General features: G+C 46.0%; 1 protein-coding gene across 13 annotated transcripts in view; it reads right to left on the reverse strand.

Moving 5' to 3' along the window:
- PTPRT (protein tyrosine phosphatase receptor type T) overlaps positions 1-19,487 on the reverse strand; it is a 1,036,563-nt gene extending 1,017,076 nt beyond the window's left edge. For all 13 annotated transcript variants that reach the window (XM_072801053.1, XM_072801054.1, XM_072801051.1 and 10 more), the window contains exon 1: positions 19,371-19,487. In XM_072801053.1, coding sequence (XP_072657154.1) covers positions 19,371-19,458 — 88 coding nt within the window. In that variant the 5' untranslated portion in view covers positions 19,459-19,487. The remainder of the gene's footprint in view (positions 1-19,370) is intronic.
- Between the last annotated feature and the right edge of the window lie 1,034 nt (positions 19,488-20,521).

Below are 20,521 nucleotides of genomic sequence, written 5' to 3' on the forward strand. Positions count from 1 at the left end.
CATAAGCTTGTGCCCTCTGTCTTACTAGCCAACTCTCTCCCTTGCTGGGGAGATGAACCAAGACATTGTGCTGGAGAGGCCCATGAAAGCAAGGAACTGACAGTGGCCTCTGGCCACCAGCCCACAGGTAACTAAGGCCTTCAGTCTGGCAGCCTCCAAGAAACTGAATGCTCCCAACAACTATGTGAGCTTAGAAACAGATCCCTCCCCAGTCATACCTTCAGATGAGACCACAGCCAGGGGGGACATGTGGACTGCAGTCTCGTGAGAAACCCCAAGCCAAAGGACACAGCTCAGCTGTGCCTAGACTCCTGAACCAGAAAAACTGTGAGATAATAAACATTTTTCAGTGGCTTAAGTGTTTTAGTAAGCAGCTGACTTTGTGGTCATTTTTCATGTAGCAACGGTTAACTAACAGGGTCCACTTCAATTTGAACTTCATCCTAATCCAGAATTCACATGCTGTCAGCTCTCCACATACCTCCAGCTGCATTTTGCTATGCTTTCACACATTTAAAAGAGTAGATTAGACATTGATTTCTTTCAAAGAACCACTATATTAAACCAATCTCGATCCCTTTCCTCCAACAAAAGGACATCATTTGCCAAATCTTCCTCTTTGATGCAAGTGACAAAGAGGAAAAATCAAACCCTGGCATGGCCATCTCTGGGTCTAGTAGGAAGGCATAACAGCACTTGGCCTGGCCTGTCTCATACCAGGAGTGCAGTTAGATGACTGTAAACCACGGGCCACCCCAGACCATCTGGACACAACAGGCATCACGGGGAAGCCAGAGGTGGGCTATCCTTCGATGGCTACTGCCTCATTATTTGTTATCAAAATCTCTATTCCACATCAATTTTTCCCATGCTAGGATGAATTTCTCTTGGCAAATAAGTTATTTTTAACAAAGAGCCTTAGGCTGTAAACTTGCTGCCTGAGAGGAGTCAGGTCAAGCAAAATCAAAGGAGCCAGAGAAAGGAGAAAAGAGGCACACTTCTCCAAGGAAACATCATTGCCCTGACCCACAACTGTCCTCTGAATGCTATTCTAAGCCCTCTCCCCTCTCCCTTCCTTTTACCTGTACTCCTCTTTACACATTTCCTCCTTCCCGCTCCTCCCCTTCCACTACACCTTCATTCAAGCTGCTCCTAAGAAAACTTGCTGTTGTAACAGAGCTTTCTAGTTGCCTAAGGTTTTCTCTTTAATTCAACTTACTGTTCCAAGTAAGTAAATCCAGGGTTCATTAGCTGGAAGACATCATGCTAAATACTAGAGCAGACACCTCAAGAGGTGTGTCTTCAAAGCCATTAAAAATGTCCCACAAATTTCACTTCCCATTTATGTGATACAATGGGGCCATGGTATGCATCCCAGATTTTCAAAACCTGAAAAGCAGGTTTAGTGTCTTGCCCCAGCCCTCTGTACTGCTGTGGCCCTGGTTTGGCCCTTCAACACATCTAAGATTCAGCCTCCTGTGTGCAAAGAAGTGGTAGCATTTATTAAGAACAAGGATGGAAATGGAGTGACATGCTTGAACACACTATATAAAGCATTATAAAAATAGAATCACCAAGATTTTTTTAAAATTAGCCTTCCTTATAACTGAAGGTTATCCCTTAAAAAGATCAGTTATTGTATCCTGAATTCACATCTGTTTTTTTTTTTTCTCCTGACATCTTAATTGTCATGGCTGCCACTACACCTTCAGCAATGAGGTGGGGTTTTGGAGGCCTTCAGAGGAGTGGAGTATCCCCTGCCCATGTGCTCAGCAGCTCCAGCTCCTGAGTTTACTTAAGACATCATTGCTGCTTATTATATAGTTCTCCTCCCCTTCTCCAGCAATCAGGCCATCCATCACTCCCTTTTATTTACCACCACTGAGAGCATGCCTCCCAGAAGTAGCCAATCTCCTTCCTTCTCAACCCTCTGGGCTCAGAAATCAAATACAAACTTGTTAGAACTATATGTAAAATAAGAACTATGGGGAGGAGAGTCCGGGGGCTCTCCCTTGGAGTAAGGACAAAAGTTTTGTGTGGATTTAACATCCATTTGGTGGCCCAGAGGCTCTTTGGCTTCTTTCTAGGATAGTTACAACACACTAGAAGGTGTGCCATCTAAACAATAGGATTCAGGAGAAGAAACGAGTTTTTACACAATGTCTGGTATATAGTTACCATTCAGTTTCTAGATAATACCTCGCTTGGTGCCAACATACATGCATAGATGTTTTCCTACATGTGTAATATTCAACAATAATGAAACTGTGGACATATTTGATATGCAGAAGAAATTCCCACTTAACCACAATAATAATGTTCACACTATTGATTCACCACTTTACATATGTTACTTCACGTGATGCTCCCAACAATCTCATGAGATAGGCAAAATCATCCCCATTTTCTGATAAAGAAATTTAAGGTTTAGAGAATTAACTAATTTGCCCAAGGGTATACAGCTAATAACAGGACAACCAGGAATCCCAGGCAGTCTGACCCTATAGCTAGTCCAGATGGGAATGAAAATATCTCCAGGGATTATTGGGAATTCAAGTCACATTATCAGTTTTTCCAAATGAAGAGCAATAAACTCTAAAATCCACCCATCAAATTGAGACTTATCATGATTCGTATATAAATTACCAACTCTCGGGGATCCCTGGGTGGCGCAGCGGTTTGGCGCCTGCCTTTGGCCCAGGGCGCGATCCTGGAGACCCGGGCTCGAATCCCACGTCGGGCTCCCGGTGCATGGAGCCTGCTTCTCCCTCTGCCTGTATCTCTGCCTCTCTCTCTCTCTCTCTCTCTCTCTGTGACTATCATAAATAAATAAATAAAAAATATTTAATAAAAATAAATAAATAAATAAATAAATTACCAACTCTCAAAAAATTCTCAGAAACCACCATTGCTATTATTGCCTACCAGGTATTTTACATGCATCATGTCAAATGATCACAACCCCCTTGTCAAGCTGGTAGAATTATTTTCCATCGACATATGGGGAATCTGGGCTCAGAAAGGTACAATAATTTGCCCAAGGACGTACAGCCAGTAAGAGGCAAGAGCCAGGATTTCAATTCAGGTCTGACTTTCATGCCTATTCTCTTTCCAACGTGTTGAGTGACCCAAGATAAAATATCTTTCAACGCAAACTATTCTTTTTTGATGTAATCAATCTTTGCAATTCAATAGATTCTTCTGGATCTTGCAGATTTAGCTTTGAAATTGAAACAATATTGGCCTAGAAGTGAATACAACTCAGTGAAAACCCGGGAGTGGGCAGCAAATAGCTGTGCAACTATGGCTATGTTACATGACCTCACTAGCACAGCATTCCTTTTTAGTGATCCAAGTTCAGAGACTTCACCAAGAGTAAAAGGAGGGGTGCCTGGGTGGCTCAGTTGGTTGAGCATCTGACTCTTGATTTCAGCTCAAGTTGTGGTTGCAGGGTTATGAGATCAAGATCTGCATTGAGCCCTGTGTCAGGCTCTGTCCTCAGTGCACAGTCTGCTTGAGATTCTTTCTCTCCCTCTGCCCCTCCCTCTGCTCTCTAAATACATACATACATACATACATACATACATAAATCTTTTAAAACAATGAAATGGGATTATGTGTGACAAAATGCATGTGCCATGGTCCCTGACACAGAGGGTGCTTAAGTTATTCTTTCCTTAATTCATCAATTATTGTTGATGAAATGATTTTTACAAAAGATAGAGGTACTGGTTCAATTTCAGATTGACAGATTTAAGGTAAACCAGCCATTGTTATATAATAGAGAACACAGAATCTTCAAATCAAGAGTAAAAATGCTGGAAGTGATCTTAGAAATCACTTAATATCCATTCACTCACCAACATTCAGTGAGCACCAACTATGTACAGGTATTATGCTGAGCACAGGAAACCAACAGTGAACAAAATAAAATCCCTATCCTCATGGAGCTTAAATTCTAGTAGAAAAAAATTCAGAAAATAAACACCTAAGTAAACAAGAAATATACCTTTAAGAGAATAGAGAGAGCAAAGCTCCCTCCCATTTGGCTTGTATGGAAAGTAGCCTCCAACCAGAGAGAGGATTTAACAAGCCAAAGGTCCCACAAGAGATTCATGGTGCATCTTTGATCTCAACACCAGTAATTCTCAAATTCTCACATGTATCAGAATCACCTAGCAGGCCTGTTGGACCACAGATGGCTAAGCCCCACCCCCAAAATTTATGATCTGGTAGGTCTAGGGTGAGTCTCAAGATTTTGTATTTACAAGAAGTTCCCAGGTATGGTGATGCTGCTGGTCCAGGGACCACACTTGGAGAACTATCACTGTGGAGGAATACAATCACACGAGAAAGTGGTGAAGTAGAGAGGAAGCAGGTTAAATATAAATACCCCAATTCTTCTCTCTCTACTCTGACAACCTCTTCTCAGTGTTCCTCTTCTGTTTTTGTTTTTTTGTTTTTTTGTTTTGTTTTGTTTTTATTTATGATAGTCACAGAGAGAGAGAGAGAGAGAGGCAGAGACACAGGCAGAGGGAGAAGCAGGCTCCATGCACCGGGAGCCCGACGTGGGATTCGATCCCGGGTCTCCAGGATCGCGCCCTGGGCCAAAGGCAGGCGCTAAACCGTTGCGCCACCCAGGGATCCCTGTTCCTCTTCTGTTAAACTCAATCAGAAACCAGAGGGCAAAGGAGTCAAGGTCATCCAGCCTCCTGGAATTCAGAGCAGTACAAAGAAGGACTCCATTAATGCAATTCCTTCTCCTTACCCCTTTCTAAATTAAAGGGTACTAACGGCCTCCTGCTGTTCTGAGCCTCAAGATGTCTTAGCATCCCTTGTGGGGTCCTTTAACCCCAATCCTGCCCCATAAATAGTTCCTTCATTAAAGTTTCTTGACACATTAAATTTGAATTCTGTTTTCTGGCAGAATCCAGAGGAATATACCACCAGACCCCAGATAGCTTCTCTAGTGATGATAGTTTCAGAAATGACAAAACTATTCTACATCTTCCCACACCAACATCTATAAAACACAGGTCAAATATCAGATCATCTATTTTGCTACATAAATGTGAGTTGTACATGCAATTTGCAGGAATCTGCATAGCAAAGGCAATGAGATCACTCTGAGCAGAGCCTACAGTAGACATTAGAGTAAAGCAATTCATCCTGGTATACCTGTTACACTCCTACTTCTAGCACTGTGGGTCCCATACCCTGGGAAATACCTCCACCCTGGACAAACCAGGAAAACTGGTCACCCAAGCTATGTACACTTGTATTCCAACAAGCTCCAGCAATACTGCTCCAGCAACAGCACCAACAGCACTATGAGCCTGGCCCCATACTAAGCTTTTTTACATACATCACTTCATTGATTTTTCAGAACCTTGCTACAGGCAAGTCACTGTTATTAGCCTCATTTCACAGATGATAAAATTGAGGCTCAGAGGGCTCAAATAACTTGCTCAAGGTCATACAGTTTGTAAGTAAAAACAGCATTGACTTTAATCCACACAGTCTGAGATCAGAGCCTGCACTTTTAACTGCTATGGTTTCTGTCATGACAAAGCAGGAGAGTCCAGCTATACCAGACCTGATTTCATGAGAAAGATAACCAAGAACTACCAAAAGGTCATTTTAGGGACCAAGCCTGAAAACTGTAATCACTAGAGCACATTCTTTATTGTAGGGCACACAATGAAAAAGTCATTGGAGAGGTATTTGGTGCTTTGGGGAAATTACACAGGCCCTATATTTTAGAATCAGAGATTTTTGCAGCAGAATCTGTGACATTTAACACCTGATACATCCTACAGATTCAAAGGCAGTTCCACCTGATGGCTTCAGCTTCAGTTACTTATTTATAAGACTGGAATAATAATCACCTCCCTTAGGTCTACAGGTTGGCTACCCTATGGGTTAAATGATCCCAATAAACCATGTCCGGTCAAAAAGTGTTTTTCTAAAATGCTTTGTTTGCTGGAGACCCAGAGGTCCAAAGCCCATAGTCTGAGATGAAGCCCTCATCCTATCTGAGTTTCTGGGAGTATGGCACCTTCAGCTGCTAAGTTCCCAAAGTCAAACCAGCGGCAGCCATTTCTAGGAGCTCAACTTTTGTTTGAGGACACGTGAGGGTCCTCCCCTATGAATTACCTTCTTTCAAGACCAGGATGATTAAGACTTATTTGGGAAAGAGATGAAGCTTCTTTCTTAGGAAGACAGCCCCTCTCTCCCATAACTTTTACTGTCATAAAAATCTAACATTCCACAGATTGTCTTGGCTAGAAACACAGATTCCAGCCTCAAATGACTTGGGTTCAAGTCCTGACTCTACTACTAGTTAACTGGAGGATCTTGGCCTTGCTATGTAACTACTCTGTTCTTCATTTTTGATGATAACTGAACCCATATCATTAGATTGTTATGAAGATTCTATAATGGACAATGAGTAAAGCCTTTGAAAAATGTCTGGCTCATTTTAAGTATTTAAAGCATACAATAGTGTTAGTGTTTGCTACTTGGTAGACATTTCCTCTCCTGCATTGATTCCCCTGGCGTTTAGTCTGAATCCTTCTGCTCTGCAGACATACCCCAGTGCACCTATGATTTTCATAACTTTAGAATCTGTTTCCCTATTATTATTCCCCTATCATCCATCATCTCACCAAATTACTTGTCATCTCCTTGTATTTTCTGCTTTCCATTCCAACATGGACCAAATGCTCCTCTCCTCTGTACACTCTTCAGGGTTTAGAAATCTTCATCACAGGGGAATGAAAATTCCTTCTGCCTTATTCTAATCCAGACTGTTCTAATGCAGCTGCCGTTTGAAATGAATAATCCTGGCAAATTATTCTGTTTGTTTCACCTTCTAGACCTAGGGACTCCAAATATATATTCCTTTTGAACATGTTCAAAATGAATGGTGTTGGGGATCCCTGGGTGGCTCAGTGGTTTGGCGCCTGCCTTCGGCCCAGGGCGTGATCCTGGAGTCCCAGGATCGGGCCCCGCATCGGGCTCCCTGCATGGAGCCTGCTTCTCCCTCTGCCTGTGTATCTGACTCTGATTCTGACTCTCTCTCTCTCTCTCTCTCTCTCTCTCTCATGAATAAATTGATAAAATCTTAAAAAAAAAAAAAAAGAATGGTGTTAAATAATAAAACTGATCAGGAAGGGGTAAATTTTTATAATATGTAAACTCCATCAAAGATCTCAAATGATTTGATCATCAGGGGAAAAAATGAAAATCCTAAACTCAGACAATGGAACTTAAAAAACACAGACACCGCCTGGTCATTTCACAAATAGTAAAACTGTGCCCAGGTTCACAGCACCTCCTAACACTGGTAAGATTGTGCAACATGATTTCTTTATCTCAAATGTGCCTTTCTGGGGCCCCAGACAAACCCAGGGATAAAGGTTGTCCCAGGGGAGAATCTGTGTTATTTCTCCAGGGGGTACCAGGAGAGAAAAGGGGTGTAGCAAGGGGAAAGGCACAGATGCCTAATAAGGCCCCCTCCATTGGGGCCCAATCACTCATGCTCAAATGTTTCTCTGTTTCTGCAACACAATTCTCAACTTCTCTCTTTCTAACCAGATGCAGGGGTCTTAGAATTCCCCACAGGAATCCTAATTACAGACTTGGAAAGAAAGCATTCCATATAGAAAACAATACCTAAATCTGTTATGAAAGAATGATTGAAAGAAGTAACACATATGTTTAAAATCCTTATCATCTGCACTTTACTGACAAATCTTAAATTCCAAGGGGATCACTTTTGAAGGAAATAATCTAAATGCAGAAATATTACAAAGAGAAGTGTAATTAACACCTATGCTCTTCTCTATCAAGAATTACCAACTGATTTTAACAAATTTTCTTAAAGTGTGTTCCTCTTACCAAAGGAAATAGAACATTACAGATAAAGTCAAAATGCCCTTCATCTACCACTTCAGCTCCATTTCTCCGCATACCTCTTCTATACAGAGTGTAGCCTTCCATTCTGTATTTTATACTAAAATAAACATGCACAGTTTGATTATTAATATAATATTTGATTGTTGTATTTAAGAAACTGGTTCTTTTTTCTTCCAACAGAGGAGGATGTGGCCTTGCAGGTGCTAAACTTGCTTCATGAACCAGAAAAGCCTAATAAGAGTTGCAAATATTCTTTTAATACTCATATTTTTAGTATAAGATCTTTCAAGATGCTGATATAAAAGGGCAGTGACACAGCAAAAAATAGGGCTGTTTCTGTGTATAAGCAGGATTCTACCAATGTTGAAGATGTCACTGGTAACCTTGAACCCCACTGGGGAACTGAGAAGCCAGAAAAAGTCAACATATACTAGGCCCACCTCCCCTCTGTGTAGTCAACTCATTTCCATGATACCTATGTCTCTAGCTAGATAAATCGGGAACTTATCGAAGTTTAGGAGCACATATCAAGTCTCTGCTGGATAATCCATAATCCATCTGAAATTATGCCATCGGTGTCAGAAGAGGGACAGGCAATGAAGAGCTCACCATCTTGGTCAAATTTTGTCAGAGATCAGAAATGTCAAAGTAGAAGACAATAAGTAAAAACATGGCTGAAACATAAGAATTTTTGTGACAAAGTTCAGTCAAAAAGGATTCATTCCCCAACTGTTCTTCTGCCTCCAACCATTTGGACCTGACATAAATAAAAGAGGGCTCACAGCATAACTCTTGGAATCTTCTATGTGACCCAAAACAGTGGCTAGGACTAAGGATCTCCAAAGGGAGTTAAAACCCTAAAAGATGGAAACATCTGAAGTTTGAGCCAAAGCCTACGGATCGCAAAGAACAGTCCCCCAATTAGGTAACATGGCATAGGGCAGGCACCAAGGACCCAAGGAACTCCAGGTGGAAAAAGCAGGCAGCAGCTTTCCAGAGACAAATGAGAGCTGCTGAGGTTTTGGAGGTAAGAGGAAATGGGAATGGAACGGAAAAATGCTTCAGTACTTGCTAAGCCAATTCTCAGGTAAAAACAATGACAATATGCTTTTGCACACAAGTGAATTCAAATGTATGCTAAATGTGTTACGTGTGGGAAGAGATAAAGATAAGAAAGCTGACTTCATCAACCCTCACTTAAAAAAGTGACCAATGAGGGGAGTAGTCCTAAGTTCACTAAAACTCTGTTTTAAAATATGTGTACGGGGCGCCTGGGTGGCTTAGTGTTTTGAGTGTCTGCCTTCAGCTCAGGGCATGATCTCAGGGTCCTAGGATCAAGTCCTGCATCAGGCTCCCCGCAGGGAACCTGCTTCTCCCTCTATGTCTCTGCCTCTGTGTGTCTCTCATGAATAAAATATTTTAAAAAATAAAATAAAATATGTGTATAAGAGTCATATCTTGGAACTCTAGAATTTGTTCAGGTTAACTATACTCCACCAAAAGTGACATTCAGAGGCTCCAGTCCCAGAACTAATGTTCTACTTGGAACACACACCCTCTGTGCAGAAAATTTAAAAGGCTTAATTTATATAGGAAATTTGCATTGATAGGCATACCCCCAAAAAAGTTTTTTTGGACTTGTGTTTAAAGCAATGATAGCACGGTGCCTGGGTGTGGCTAAGGGGCTTATATGTTTGAGCTGAGCATCACAGAATTTGAAAACTGCTAAGTTTCCTCTTTTTCAAGAGGCTGCACAGTCCCTCCATAAAACTAATTTAAATGGCCTCAAGACAATACAACCCAAGTATTGGAGAGCTGGCCTCTGCTTTGTTCCAGACAATGCTGTTTAGAGGAAGATAACCATCCTAAACCAGATGGGATAAAGGAAAGAGGCTGGCAGTGCTCCCAGCTTCTGAATACAACTGATCAGTCCTCCCACCCTGCCCTACCCCATCCCTGGTTTGAGACAAGTTAGAACCTTGGCTTAAATCTTGGTTTCTTAACTTTCTATGCCAAAAACCATTCCCTCCACCCCAACACAGACGTTCCTGATAGCAAATGATAAAAAATGGGGGTGCCTGGGTTGCTCAGTCAGTTAAGCATCTGCCTTCAGCTCAGGTCACAATCACAGGGTTCTGGGATCAAGCCCCAAGTCAGGCTCCCTGCTCAGTAGAGAATCTCCTTCTCTCCCTCCCTCTACCCCCCACTCATGCTCCCTCTCCCTCTCAAATAAATAAAATATTTTTAAAAGATATACATACACACACACACATATACAATGCAACAGGTTAAGAGATGGTATGTGGATAACAGCACAGAAAAGAATAACTGAACAGAAAAACAGCAGTGAAAACAGCAGGTGGTCCAGATTTGGAAACAGGAGAGAAGGGTGGACATGGAAATGACTGTGAAATCAGCACTGGCACAGTGGAACAGCCCAAGGTCTGTGACCCTGCCCGTAGGTGCAGCTATGCAGGTTCCACAGAAACACAATCAGGAGCCCTGACCTAGACCCCCACCCAGGGAAATTAAGCCCCCACCTCCCTCATACCAGGGGACTGCCTAGCACCCAACTCTGCACAGCCTGAGTCAGCAGAACTGAAGATGACAGATAACACATGAGAATGTACTCAAAAATCCAAGCCCCTGAAAGTGCTGGAGAGACAAATATATTCCCCAAGGGGACAAAGGGCAGCTCAAAGCGTCTTAGTTTCCTCCGCCCCCAAGGTCACCTCGTGGAAATGAGTCCAAGGAAACCAGTGACCCTCCTGCCTAACTACAGATGCTGCCTCGGCAAACACAATGGAGGCCTTGGCACCACCACTCCCACCTGCCACGCCAACAGGTAATCTGTGAAATCAGAGAAATTCCCGGAGCAGGAAGTCCAACGTCTAGTCAGCCCACTTTGATTTTTGACAAAAACCATCCTTCACTGGAAGATCCCATGGTTCCAAACCATGGCTACCTTGAAAAAATACTGTGACTGAATTTCTTCTGTAATGCTGTACTATTACAACAGCAGTCAAAGCTCCGAGTACAGGTGGACTTGTTTTGATCTATATAATAATCTGTATATTTACATTAAACCTTTAAATCACTGTAACTTAGTAAATTCTCAGTGTTTAAGTAACAAAAACTCTCTGGAAATAGGTCAAAAAAGGTCTAAAATAGGTACGAATTTTTAAAATTGGGATATCTAAAGGTGACAAAAATATTAACTTTCAGCTAAATTATAGCCCTAATCTATTGGTGTTTTCCATTAAATGGTTCTTGTGGAACCTAGATACTAGTGTGAGAGGTTTATAGTCTTGTAGAAACATGACAGTACTTCAACTTTTAAAGTTTGAAAAGTTTTCTGATGGGTCTCCACATTAATTTTTACTTTCTGATGCTTCTAATTAACTTTTTTTTTTTTTTAAGATTTGGGCCAAGTCAATTCAGAGACAATAAATCTCCCTATCCGAAGGCCTTTAAAGAACAAAAGCTTGACCCTAAACGAACACTGATTCCTAAAATAATAAAAAGAATTAAAAGATTTGCACATGCTTTAAAAATTATATTTGTATTTTTCTCCAAGATACAAGGCTTCCTACTCTTACAACTATTTTGTGAGGCTCATGCGGTAGGCAGCTCCTGAAACAGGTCCTGACCATCCCCACTTCCTTCCAGCCTGTATCTGACTCCCTCCCTTTGTGAGGAAGCTAGACCTAGTGACTTATTTTGGACACATAGAGGCTGGCAAAAGTGATGGATGTCACTTCACTTCCAAAATTAGGTTACAAAAGACTGACTTTTGTCTTGCCCAAGCTCTCTCCTGCCCTCTCGATTGCTTGCTCTGATGGAGCCAGCTACCATGTTTTGATAGTGGGACTCATATGGCAAGGAAGCCAGGGCAGCCGCTAACCAACAGTTTCCTAGGAATTGAGTCACTCACTCACTCCAACAGCCTGTGAGGAGCTGAATCCTCTCAAAAACATGTGAGTGAGGCTGCAAGCAGAGCCTTTTCCATTCCAGCTGAGTTGATGGCAGCCCCAGCCAACACCCTGTTTGCAGCCTGTTGAGAGACCCAAGCCAGAGAACCCAGCTGTGTGCCACACCCAGGTTCCTGACTCAAAAAAACGGTGAGGGAAGAAAGCCACTAAGTTCGGGTATATGACTTGTTACAGAGCAATAGATAACTAACATAGTTCCCTAAGAGTGATATTGCGATTTCTTTTTCTTTTCACAAAGTTGGTACCCAAGAAACACTAACAGGTGAATTCATGTGGATGCAGCACTTAGAGGCCAATTCCAAGATGCCTAAGAAAAAGAGAAGCAGTGGCATCAACTTTTAGGCTATACTCTAAGTACACACCATAACAGTGACAAAATTATTTTTAATCAGATCAGTAAGTTCTCATGCTGAAATCACCCTTAAAAAATCAAAGAGATAAGCAGTCATAAACTCATGCTGTTCAAAGTATCTTTCTCTGTCTATCCTAACATTACCACCCATCCCTGTTTTACTCTGTTCTCTTCCAGCATCCCAATAAAACTCAGATTCTGATGTCTCCACAAAAAGGAACCACAGATCTTTAAAATAAAAAAATAACTGACTGCATGTTTGGGACAGAAAAACCTAGAGGTGAGCCTGAGGATCCTTGCCACAAAAAAATAAGGACATTCTCAAAGACATCTGAAAGTACTCAAGAAGGATCTGGTTTGAAGAGGCTCCTTTGACACTAACCCATGATCATAAGAGCATCAAAATCAAAAGTCATAATCACAATTAGAGCAAGTCCAGACCATCCAATGCCACTCATTCCTGATGATCAAATATTAAGCACTCTTTAAAAGGTTCTCACTGACATGAATCAATTAATTCATGCTTAGTTCCGAAGAGATAAACGCATGACTCTGAAAGAATGAATACATAACGCCCCACCATGAGATTTGGGGAGGACAAGAAAACTGGCTTTGTGATCTCATGATTAGTTTCAGAATCACTGGGATTAAAAAAAAAAAAAAAAAAGGAATAAAGCAAAATTCAGGTGATCTGAGAGGAAACGTGCTCCCGAGAGTTCTAGGAAGCTGGAGGTGGGAATGTGGGGGATAGCGTAGCTTCATCCTCTGGAACAGGGGTTTCAGAAAAGTTTGAAGTTAGTAAACATCTTTTGAAGAGCAGCATATGGCCTACCAGTGTGCAGTTCTCCTGGGTGCGGATGGCAGCCCCCAATACAGGCAGAAAAAACACAGGTACGAAGTTGTTTTCTCACTCTTGCAGCTGTTCACCCCGTTAGAAAACTAAAGGAGCAAAAACACATTGCATCTGCTCCTGATACAGAGAAGTGTCTACTCCTCTGTTAAATTTCTACATCCTTGGCTTAAGAGAAAGAAAAATGAATGAATGGTCTATTCTCTCCCCGCCCCGCCCCGCTGCCACCAATCCATACCCTACCAAAATACTCCACGTACAAGCTATTCACATCTTCAATTTTAATAATATTAGCACCCGAAAAAAGCTGTTTCCATATTCACTACTCAACAACAAACAAAGCCATCTAATTGCTCAGATCCTTGTCAAAACTTGATAGTCTTAAACTTTTTCGTTTTTGCCAAACTGATGAAAGGAAAGACGTGTTAGCTTGTTGATTTAATTCAATCTAAAGAGTCTAAAAGAGAAGAAAAAAAAAACAAAAATAATGCCTTGCAAATAAGTCATGCAGAAAAACTATTTAAGAGACTGGCAAGGGGTAAGTAATAGTAATGCGTGTTTTGTGCTGGGCACCTAGCTTGACAATGTACAGAAGTTACTGTTGGCCCTTGCAGCAGTGAGGGAAGAATTGGTGTGCCCACTTTACAGATGCAGAAATAAAGGTTCAGAATAGCAAAGTAACAATTTATCAAGTTCATATCCAGGGAGCCAGGATTTGTAGAGTTGTACAACCATCACCTTCTTCCAGTTTTTAAATCTTTCCATCATTCCAACATATTCTCCTGTGCCCGCTTGCTATAAATCCTTGTTTGCACCACCAGCCCCAGGCAGCCATTGATCTTCTTTCTGTGTCTATAGATTTGTCTTTTCTGAATATTTCATGTAATACCTAGTCTTTTGCATCGGGCTTCTTTTGCCTAGTATGTTTTTTGAGGTTCATCAATGTTGTAACATATATCAATAGTTCATTCCACTTTATTGCTAGTAGCATTCCATTAGATGGATTCTCAGGTGATGGATATCTCACTTATTCCCAGTTTTGGGGTCTTCTCTGAGTTACACTGCTATGAACGTTCACATATGTATCTTTGTGTAGATGCACGTTTCCATTTTGTGGGATACATTCCTAGAAGTGGACTTGCTGGGTCCTATAGTACGTGTACGTTTAACTTTCTAAGGAAACTGCCAAACTGACATCACCATTTTTTATTCCCTCCAGCATCAAATAAAAAATGTAAGCTGAATATTCAAGAAATTGAAAAGACTTCAGAGCTGTTCCCCTCATGCACCAGTGGCTCTGTGTGTGTGTGTGTGTGTGTGTCATTCTTCAGCAGCCTGACTCCAGTGTGAAAAAAAATTAAGTCTGTAACACTGTGGATTTCAATTTATTAGTTACTTCAGTTTATTAGTTACCCACCAGTCTGGTGGTGAGTAAGGCTTCTAAGGAGCTCTTGCCTGTGTAGATAACTGGGGTGGGCCAAGGGAAATAACACTGACATTTTGGGATTTTTTTCATCATACTGCCCTTTTGACACATTTTCCCAATTTCCCAAAATTCCCTTTTTCACAGTTGACTCCTAGAAGGGACTCCATAAGGTCCCTCAGGATATATGCCTAGGATACTCCTTGGGTCCCTATGTATCATCTTTAGAGCCTACAACTCTTCCCAATAATAAATAAATGGCATTAATAACTTCATTTCCCCATCACTCAGGCAAATAAGAGCGTCCAGCAAGACTCCATCAAATGCTAAATCCCATGACCCCAACTTGCCACCCTGGCCCAACCAGATACAACACCATCAATCACCACTGCATCTGATTGTTATGAATCTATCTTTTTAAAGCTATGATTTTCTTCCTTTCCCAAACAATTTGAATCCATTTTATAAGATTTCATGAGATACTTTGTTTTCTAATATTTACATGGTGTTGCCTTCTAGCCCCAATCCTGTAATGTGCTTGCAAATGCTATTACACTTGTCGGACATGGTTTGTTTTCAATAACCTCATAGCTTTTTTTATTTATTGGAATGCCATGGCCCTCTCTACATGTTTACTTATTCTTTGCTTGTTTATCAAGCACACGGAACATCTTCCACCCTCCCACTGCCCCAGGAGACCAAGCGCTGGATTTCTGGTTTAGAAAGAGATGGAAATGGAGCAGGGGACAGAGCCCAGAGGCAAGGAAGAGTGTGTAAGGGAGGGGGTAGGAGGGGAGAGGTCTTCCCAAATACTTTCCTGTTACAATGTGCAACCATCTGGGTTTTTATCAGTTCTTATTTAGAAGGTAAAGTGTGCTTAAAACTAAACACTCCCTATCTGAACTCTTGAATGGCCAAATGTATCAGTGTCAGCTATTTCGTACTAAATCTCTTTCTAAAAGCAGTTGCAAGGGTGGCTGAGTAGCTCAGTTGGTCAAGAGTCTGACTTTTGATTTCAGCTCAGGTCATGATCTCAGGGTCGTGAGATGTGGAGACCTGAGTCCAGCCCCGCACTGGGTGTGGAACCTGCTTAAGATTCTCTCTCCCTCTCCCACTGCCCTTCTCCTCTCTGAAAATAAATAAAATAATAGCAGTTGCAGAGAATCAACTGCACCCCCCACCCTCAACCCCAAGAAAAACCAAAAATCATCACAAAAACCCAGCCATCTAATTTTCCACTCATAACTGAGCTTAACGTCAATGCCCATTTGACCTGTGTCCACACGTCAATGCCAAGGCAAATAGCAGACCAGGATCCCCTTTAGGATAAAGCACTATCGTGCACCTGCCAACGACTCACTCTGCATACATCTTTCTTCACAAAATCCAATGAGGCAGCTACAATCATCCTCACTTTACAGATGAGAACCTGCGGGCTGGAGAAGGTAAATGACTTTCCCAAGCTGGCACAGCTGGAAAGAGGCAGAGTGGGATTCAAACCGAGGGCATCAGACTCCGAAGCTCTTTATTGGGTTCCTTAAGTCAGGCTGCCTCTGGAGTTAAACTCCCCAGGCCCCCATCATAGTTGCCACAGACTCTACTATCTCTTCATCATCGCCAATAAATATTTATGAAGGACCCACCGCCTACATGCCATTGCTCTTGTTTCCACAGCAACATGCTGTCAGAGAGTCATGGGAGTATCCCGTGCTTAAAGGAACGATGCTGTACTTGTCCTGTGATCATGGCTCTGAAAGGTGACAGTTACACACTACCACGGATGCCGGATGCCGTCACAGCTGGCAGCCAGGAGGCTGCGAGTGTCGTGTGAGGGACCAGCACGAAGAAACTCAACACAGGAGAAAGGCAGTGGGTTTTTACCCAAGAAAATGGTCTGCTTTCATCGTGAATGTGTTTGTGAGTGTTGCTGAGAAGGAATCCAAGCCAGGTCTGCACATTAATTATTCTTTTATTAGGAAAGAAATCAAGCAATCCAGGAGAGAAAATAAAATCTGACTGTACTGCTAGCAGTCCCCCAGACAGAACTGGCAACGAGTATCGAGTATAATGACTGCATTGCTAACAACTGCTCTCTCAAGTCGATCCCCTCTATGATCCATTTTTGCTCTCCATGTACAGATGCTGAAGTCCGCTAGTAAACGGACTAGTTATCTCTTTATCTGTTGGTTTGGTTGTTTCTCTCCTACCCCATCCCCAGGGACGTTTTGTCACACTCTCACCATGTTGATTTCAAATGCTTTTTTACTATCATTTCTTACAAACATCATCCTGGCTCATGAAACACAGAGTAGGAAGAAGGAAACTGCCTTTTGATGACAAGCTCTCGCCACCGACTTTCGGACACGGTGAGCAACACGTTCCAGCAAAACATATCATCCTGTGTCCTAGATGCAAGCTTACAAATTGAAAGCGCTTGTAAGACTGGGAATTTTCAGATTAAAAGAATACAGAGAGCACACCCCTGAGTTTTAAAATGTCATTTATCCAGACTTGCCAAAAGTTTTAAATAAGAGACTTTAGAGAAAATCATACTTTAAAGAAGAACCAAGATATTCTCCTATCTGTACTAGATTTGGATTCCAACAATTTCGGCATTTAGAAATAAAGTAAGATGATAAGTTCGTTTTAAAAAGTCAACATTTGCAGAATTCCTGCATCTACAAATGTGGATGTTTGTGAAGAAACCTGCAAAAAAAAAAAAAAATCTAATTTAAATGTTCTAAAATGTTAGCATTAAACCAAAAAGGAGAAAATAGATATATGCAGAAAATCCCCCGTTTTACCAATGAATGAGGCGGTCTCCCACACAAGCTAATCTCACACGTTTAAGGAGAGCCCCTGGAAGAAACGCAGTCACTTGCTAAGTATATGCTGTAGTGGGTTTGCAGAAGCCACTCGACTCAGGTAGAACCAAAAGAAACATCCAGATGGAGCCTCCGCTACAGTAGATTTCCTCCCAAACCGTGCTCCTGGATGGCTTTTCTTTCCCGCGTGTTCCAAAGAGCAAACAAAGAAAAGGTGCTTGCTCCTCACACTTCTCTAAATGTTTTAACAAAAGGCTGCTGAATAAACACATTACTCATTTAAAATTTGAAAAGAAGTTCTATTCCTGAGATGAAAGGGACTAGATTTGCATTTTAACAGTTGTGGGCGAGCGCCACCTGGCGGGGGCAGCGCACGCGGCGCGCTGTCTGCATCGGGCAGCTTCCCCAGCCCGGCGGGGCTTTCCCCTAAACGCGCTGCCCAAGAGCCGCGCCCGAGTATTTTTGACACCGGGGAGGTCGGGGTGGTGGTGGGGGGGGGGGGGGGTTTGGTTTGGTTTGGTTCCTCCGCGGGGACGTGAGTACTGTTAGGGTGTGGCAGGCCGGCCAGGCCTTGGAGGAAAGTAAAAAATTTTGTGCCCAGGGCTGGCCCCAGCCAGCATCCTCTCTGGCACACCTGATACGGACCCTAAATGCGAACAAGAACCGCACGCCGTCTCCGGCACGGTGTTGGGCAGCCCGTCCTCTCTCACCTGCTAACCCCACCTTTCCAGTTTCACACACCTCCAAAGGGGTGTCCTCGTCACCTAACTTCCCAGCCACAGAAGCAGGCTGTCCCCCTTCTCCAAGTCCCATATCGGGTTCCCGTCCCGGAATGGCGCAAGAGAGAGAGAGAGTCCACTGCGTCTCCACTGGGATGTCGCTCCGGCGGTTCCTGACCTCCAAAGCAGCCTGTGTGGAGAGGTTACACTCTCCCGCAGCTTGTGGGGGTTTGCGTTTCCCTTTTTTTACCACCACCCCCCCCCCCCCGCCTCTTCTTTGCTTCTTCCTGTTAATATACGGGCACCGCTGTTCCTTAGCAATCGGACACTCCTCTTTTCCTAAACGTCCCTGGTTCATCTCCGCCTGTCCCTGTGAGCCCAGCGACCTTCCCCCAGCGCGGTCACACCGAGGCCCGCCGGCGCTAAGAAACTTCAAGGTGATTCTGAACTTGAAGCATACCTGCGCGCCCCTTCTCTCCCTCCACCTGCCGCCCTGCTCTTTGGGGGCTCGGGGCTGGAAGCTGCCCGCGGGGCGGGGGGGAGAGGTGCTGAGCCAGGAGGGTGGTGGCCTCCTGGGCGAGCCCACTTGCCATCAGGAGCACACTAGCCCCCCCAACTCTGCTCCCCTCGTTCCTGTCGTCAAACCCAAAGAGGAGTCCCCCGCACCCCAAACTTTCCGGAAGCAAGCAGGCTCGCAGGTGGAAGCCACTGCGCCCGAAGGGCCTCAACGAGGGCGTCCATCTACTCCGGCTAAGCACCACGGGCAGGACGGAGGCAGCGCTGTGTCAGTCGTCAACGCCAACACCCCGACGGTGCCTCCAGCGGCTTGCCTCGGGGCTGGCCGAGGGGCGCGGCGTGTTTGGGGCGAAGTGTGGGGTTTTGCCGTGTCCCCCCGGGGAGAGGCGAAGGCGCCGCCCCGGCTGCCCCGGCCTGCGGGCGGCCAGACCCCCCGGGAGCCGCGGGAGCCGCGGGATCGCCTCGCGGCCGCGAACGCTCGGGGACGGATTCCGACAAGTGGGAGGCGGCGGGTGCAGCCGGCCGCTCGCAACAGCCGCGAAAGTTACTCCAGCCCGGGGCCGGCGCGGGAAAGTCGGGCGGGGAACTTGGCGGGGCGCGGGGCGCGGGGCGCGGGGGCTCGGCTCCGGGCCTGGGGCGCGCCCCCCGCGAGCCCGCACAACTTTCTCCCCGGGGGCGCGGGGGGCGCGGGGGCCCGGGGGGCGCGGGGGCGCGGCGGGGGGCGCGGGGGGAGCGCGGGGGGGGCGCGGGGGGGGCGCGGGGGGCGCACTCACCTGCGGCGCTCTGAGCCCGGGCGCCGGGCAGCGGCGGCAGCTGCAGCCGCAGGAGCAGGCAGAGGGCGAGCGCGGCGAGGCTCGCCATCCGGGCGGCGGCGGCGGGCGGCTCAGCCCCTTCCCGCGGGGGCCGGGGCCGGGGCCGGGGCCGGGGCCGGGGCCGGGGCCGGGACTGGGGCGGGCGCGGGGCGGCCCCGCATCGCCGGCGCGGCCGCTCGCAGGGCTCGGCGGCGCTCCCGGAGCCGGCGCCGCTGCGCTCGGAGCCGAGGCGCGGCGCGAACTGAGGCGGGCGGCTGGGCGGGGGCGGGACGCGGGGGGCGGGGGCGGGGGGCGGCGTCCCCCGAGTCCTAACGCCGCCGCCGCCGCCGCCGCCGCCGCCGCCGCCCGCCCGGCGCTCCGCCCGGGCCGCGCACACACCCTCGCGCGCACGCCCGCGCCCCGCGCACCCCGCGCACCCCGCGCACCCCGCGCCCGCCCGCCCGGTCCCCGGAGGCTGGCTCGGCCGCGCGCCCCACGCCGCCCCCCCCGCCCCCCCGCGGCCCCCCCGCGCCCCGGGGTCCCGGCCTCCCCGCCCCGCCCCGCCCCGCGCCGCCAGGCACCGTCTGCCCGGCTGGGGCGCAGGTACTGGAGGCGGTGGGGGGAGGCGGGGGAGAGGGAGCAGCCGCGTGAACTCGGAGTGGGAGAACAGGTGAGTGGGGGGCAGGTGGGCGAGCAGAAGGGAGGGAGCAGCCGGCTCCACTTGGGGTTGGGGGAGGGGCCGGGGAACAGGTGAGTGGGGGAGGGGTCGCCTGCCCTACGCCGGGGCTGGCCTCCGCGGGCGGGGGGGGGGGCTCGGGCACGCCCTGGGAGGAGGATTTCCTGTAAGGGTCGACACCCCCTCCCCGCGCGCACACTCGCAGGCTCTCCTGGGAGCATCCCACCCCCGCAGCCGCCCAGGCACCCCTCTTATGCACCCACAGCCCTCCCTGTCCCCGCCCCCACGCGGGAGGGGGCGCAGACCGGGCAGGAGGCATCCCGCTCTCGCTCACTGCCTTCCCCCTTTCCCGTTCTCGGGAGACAGAACCGTGTAGCTTTTTCCTTTTTCTTCCTGGGCTGAACAAAGACCTGGTTGAAAATGAAAGCCTAAAACCGTAGATCAGAGTCCGAGCTTG

This window comes from Canis lupus, chromosome 26 (genome assembly GCF_048164855.1).
Source record: "Canis lupus baileyi chromosome 26, mCanLup2.hap1, whole genome shotgun sequence".
NCBI classification, from domain to species: Eukaryota; Metazoa; Chordata; class Mammalia; order Carnivora; family Canidae; genus Canis; species Canis lupus.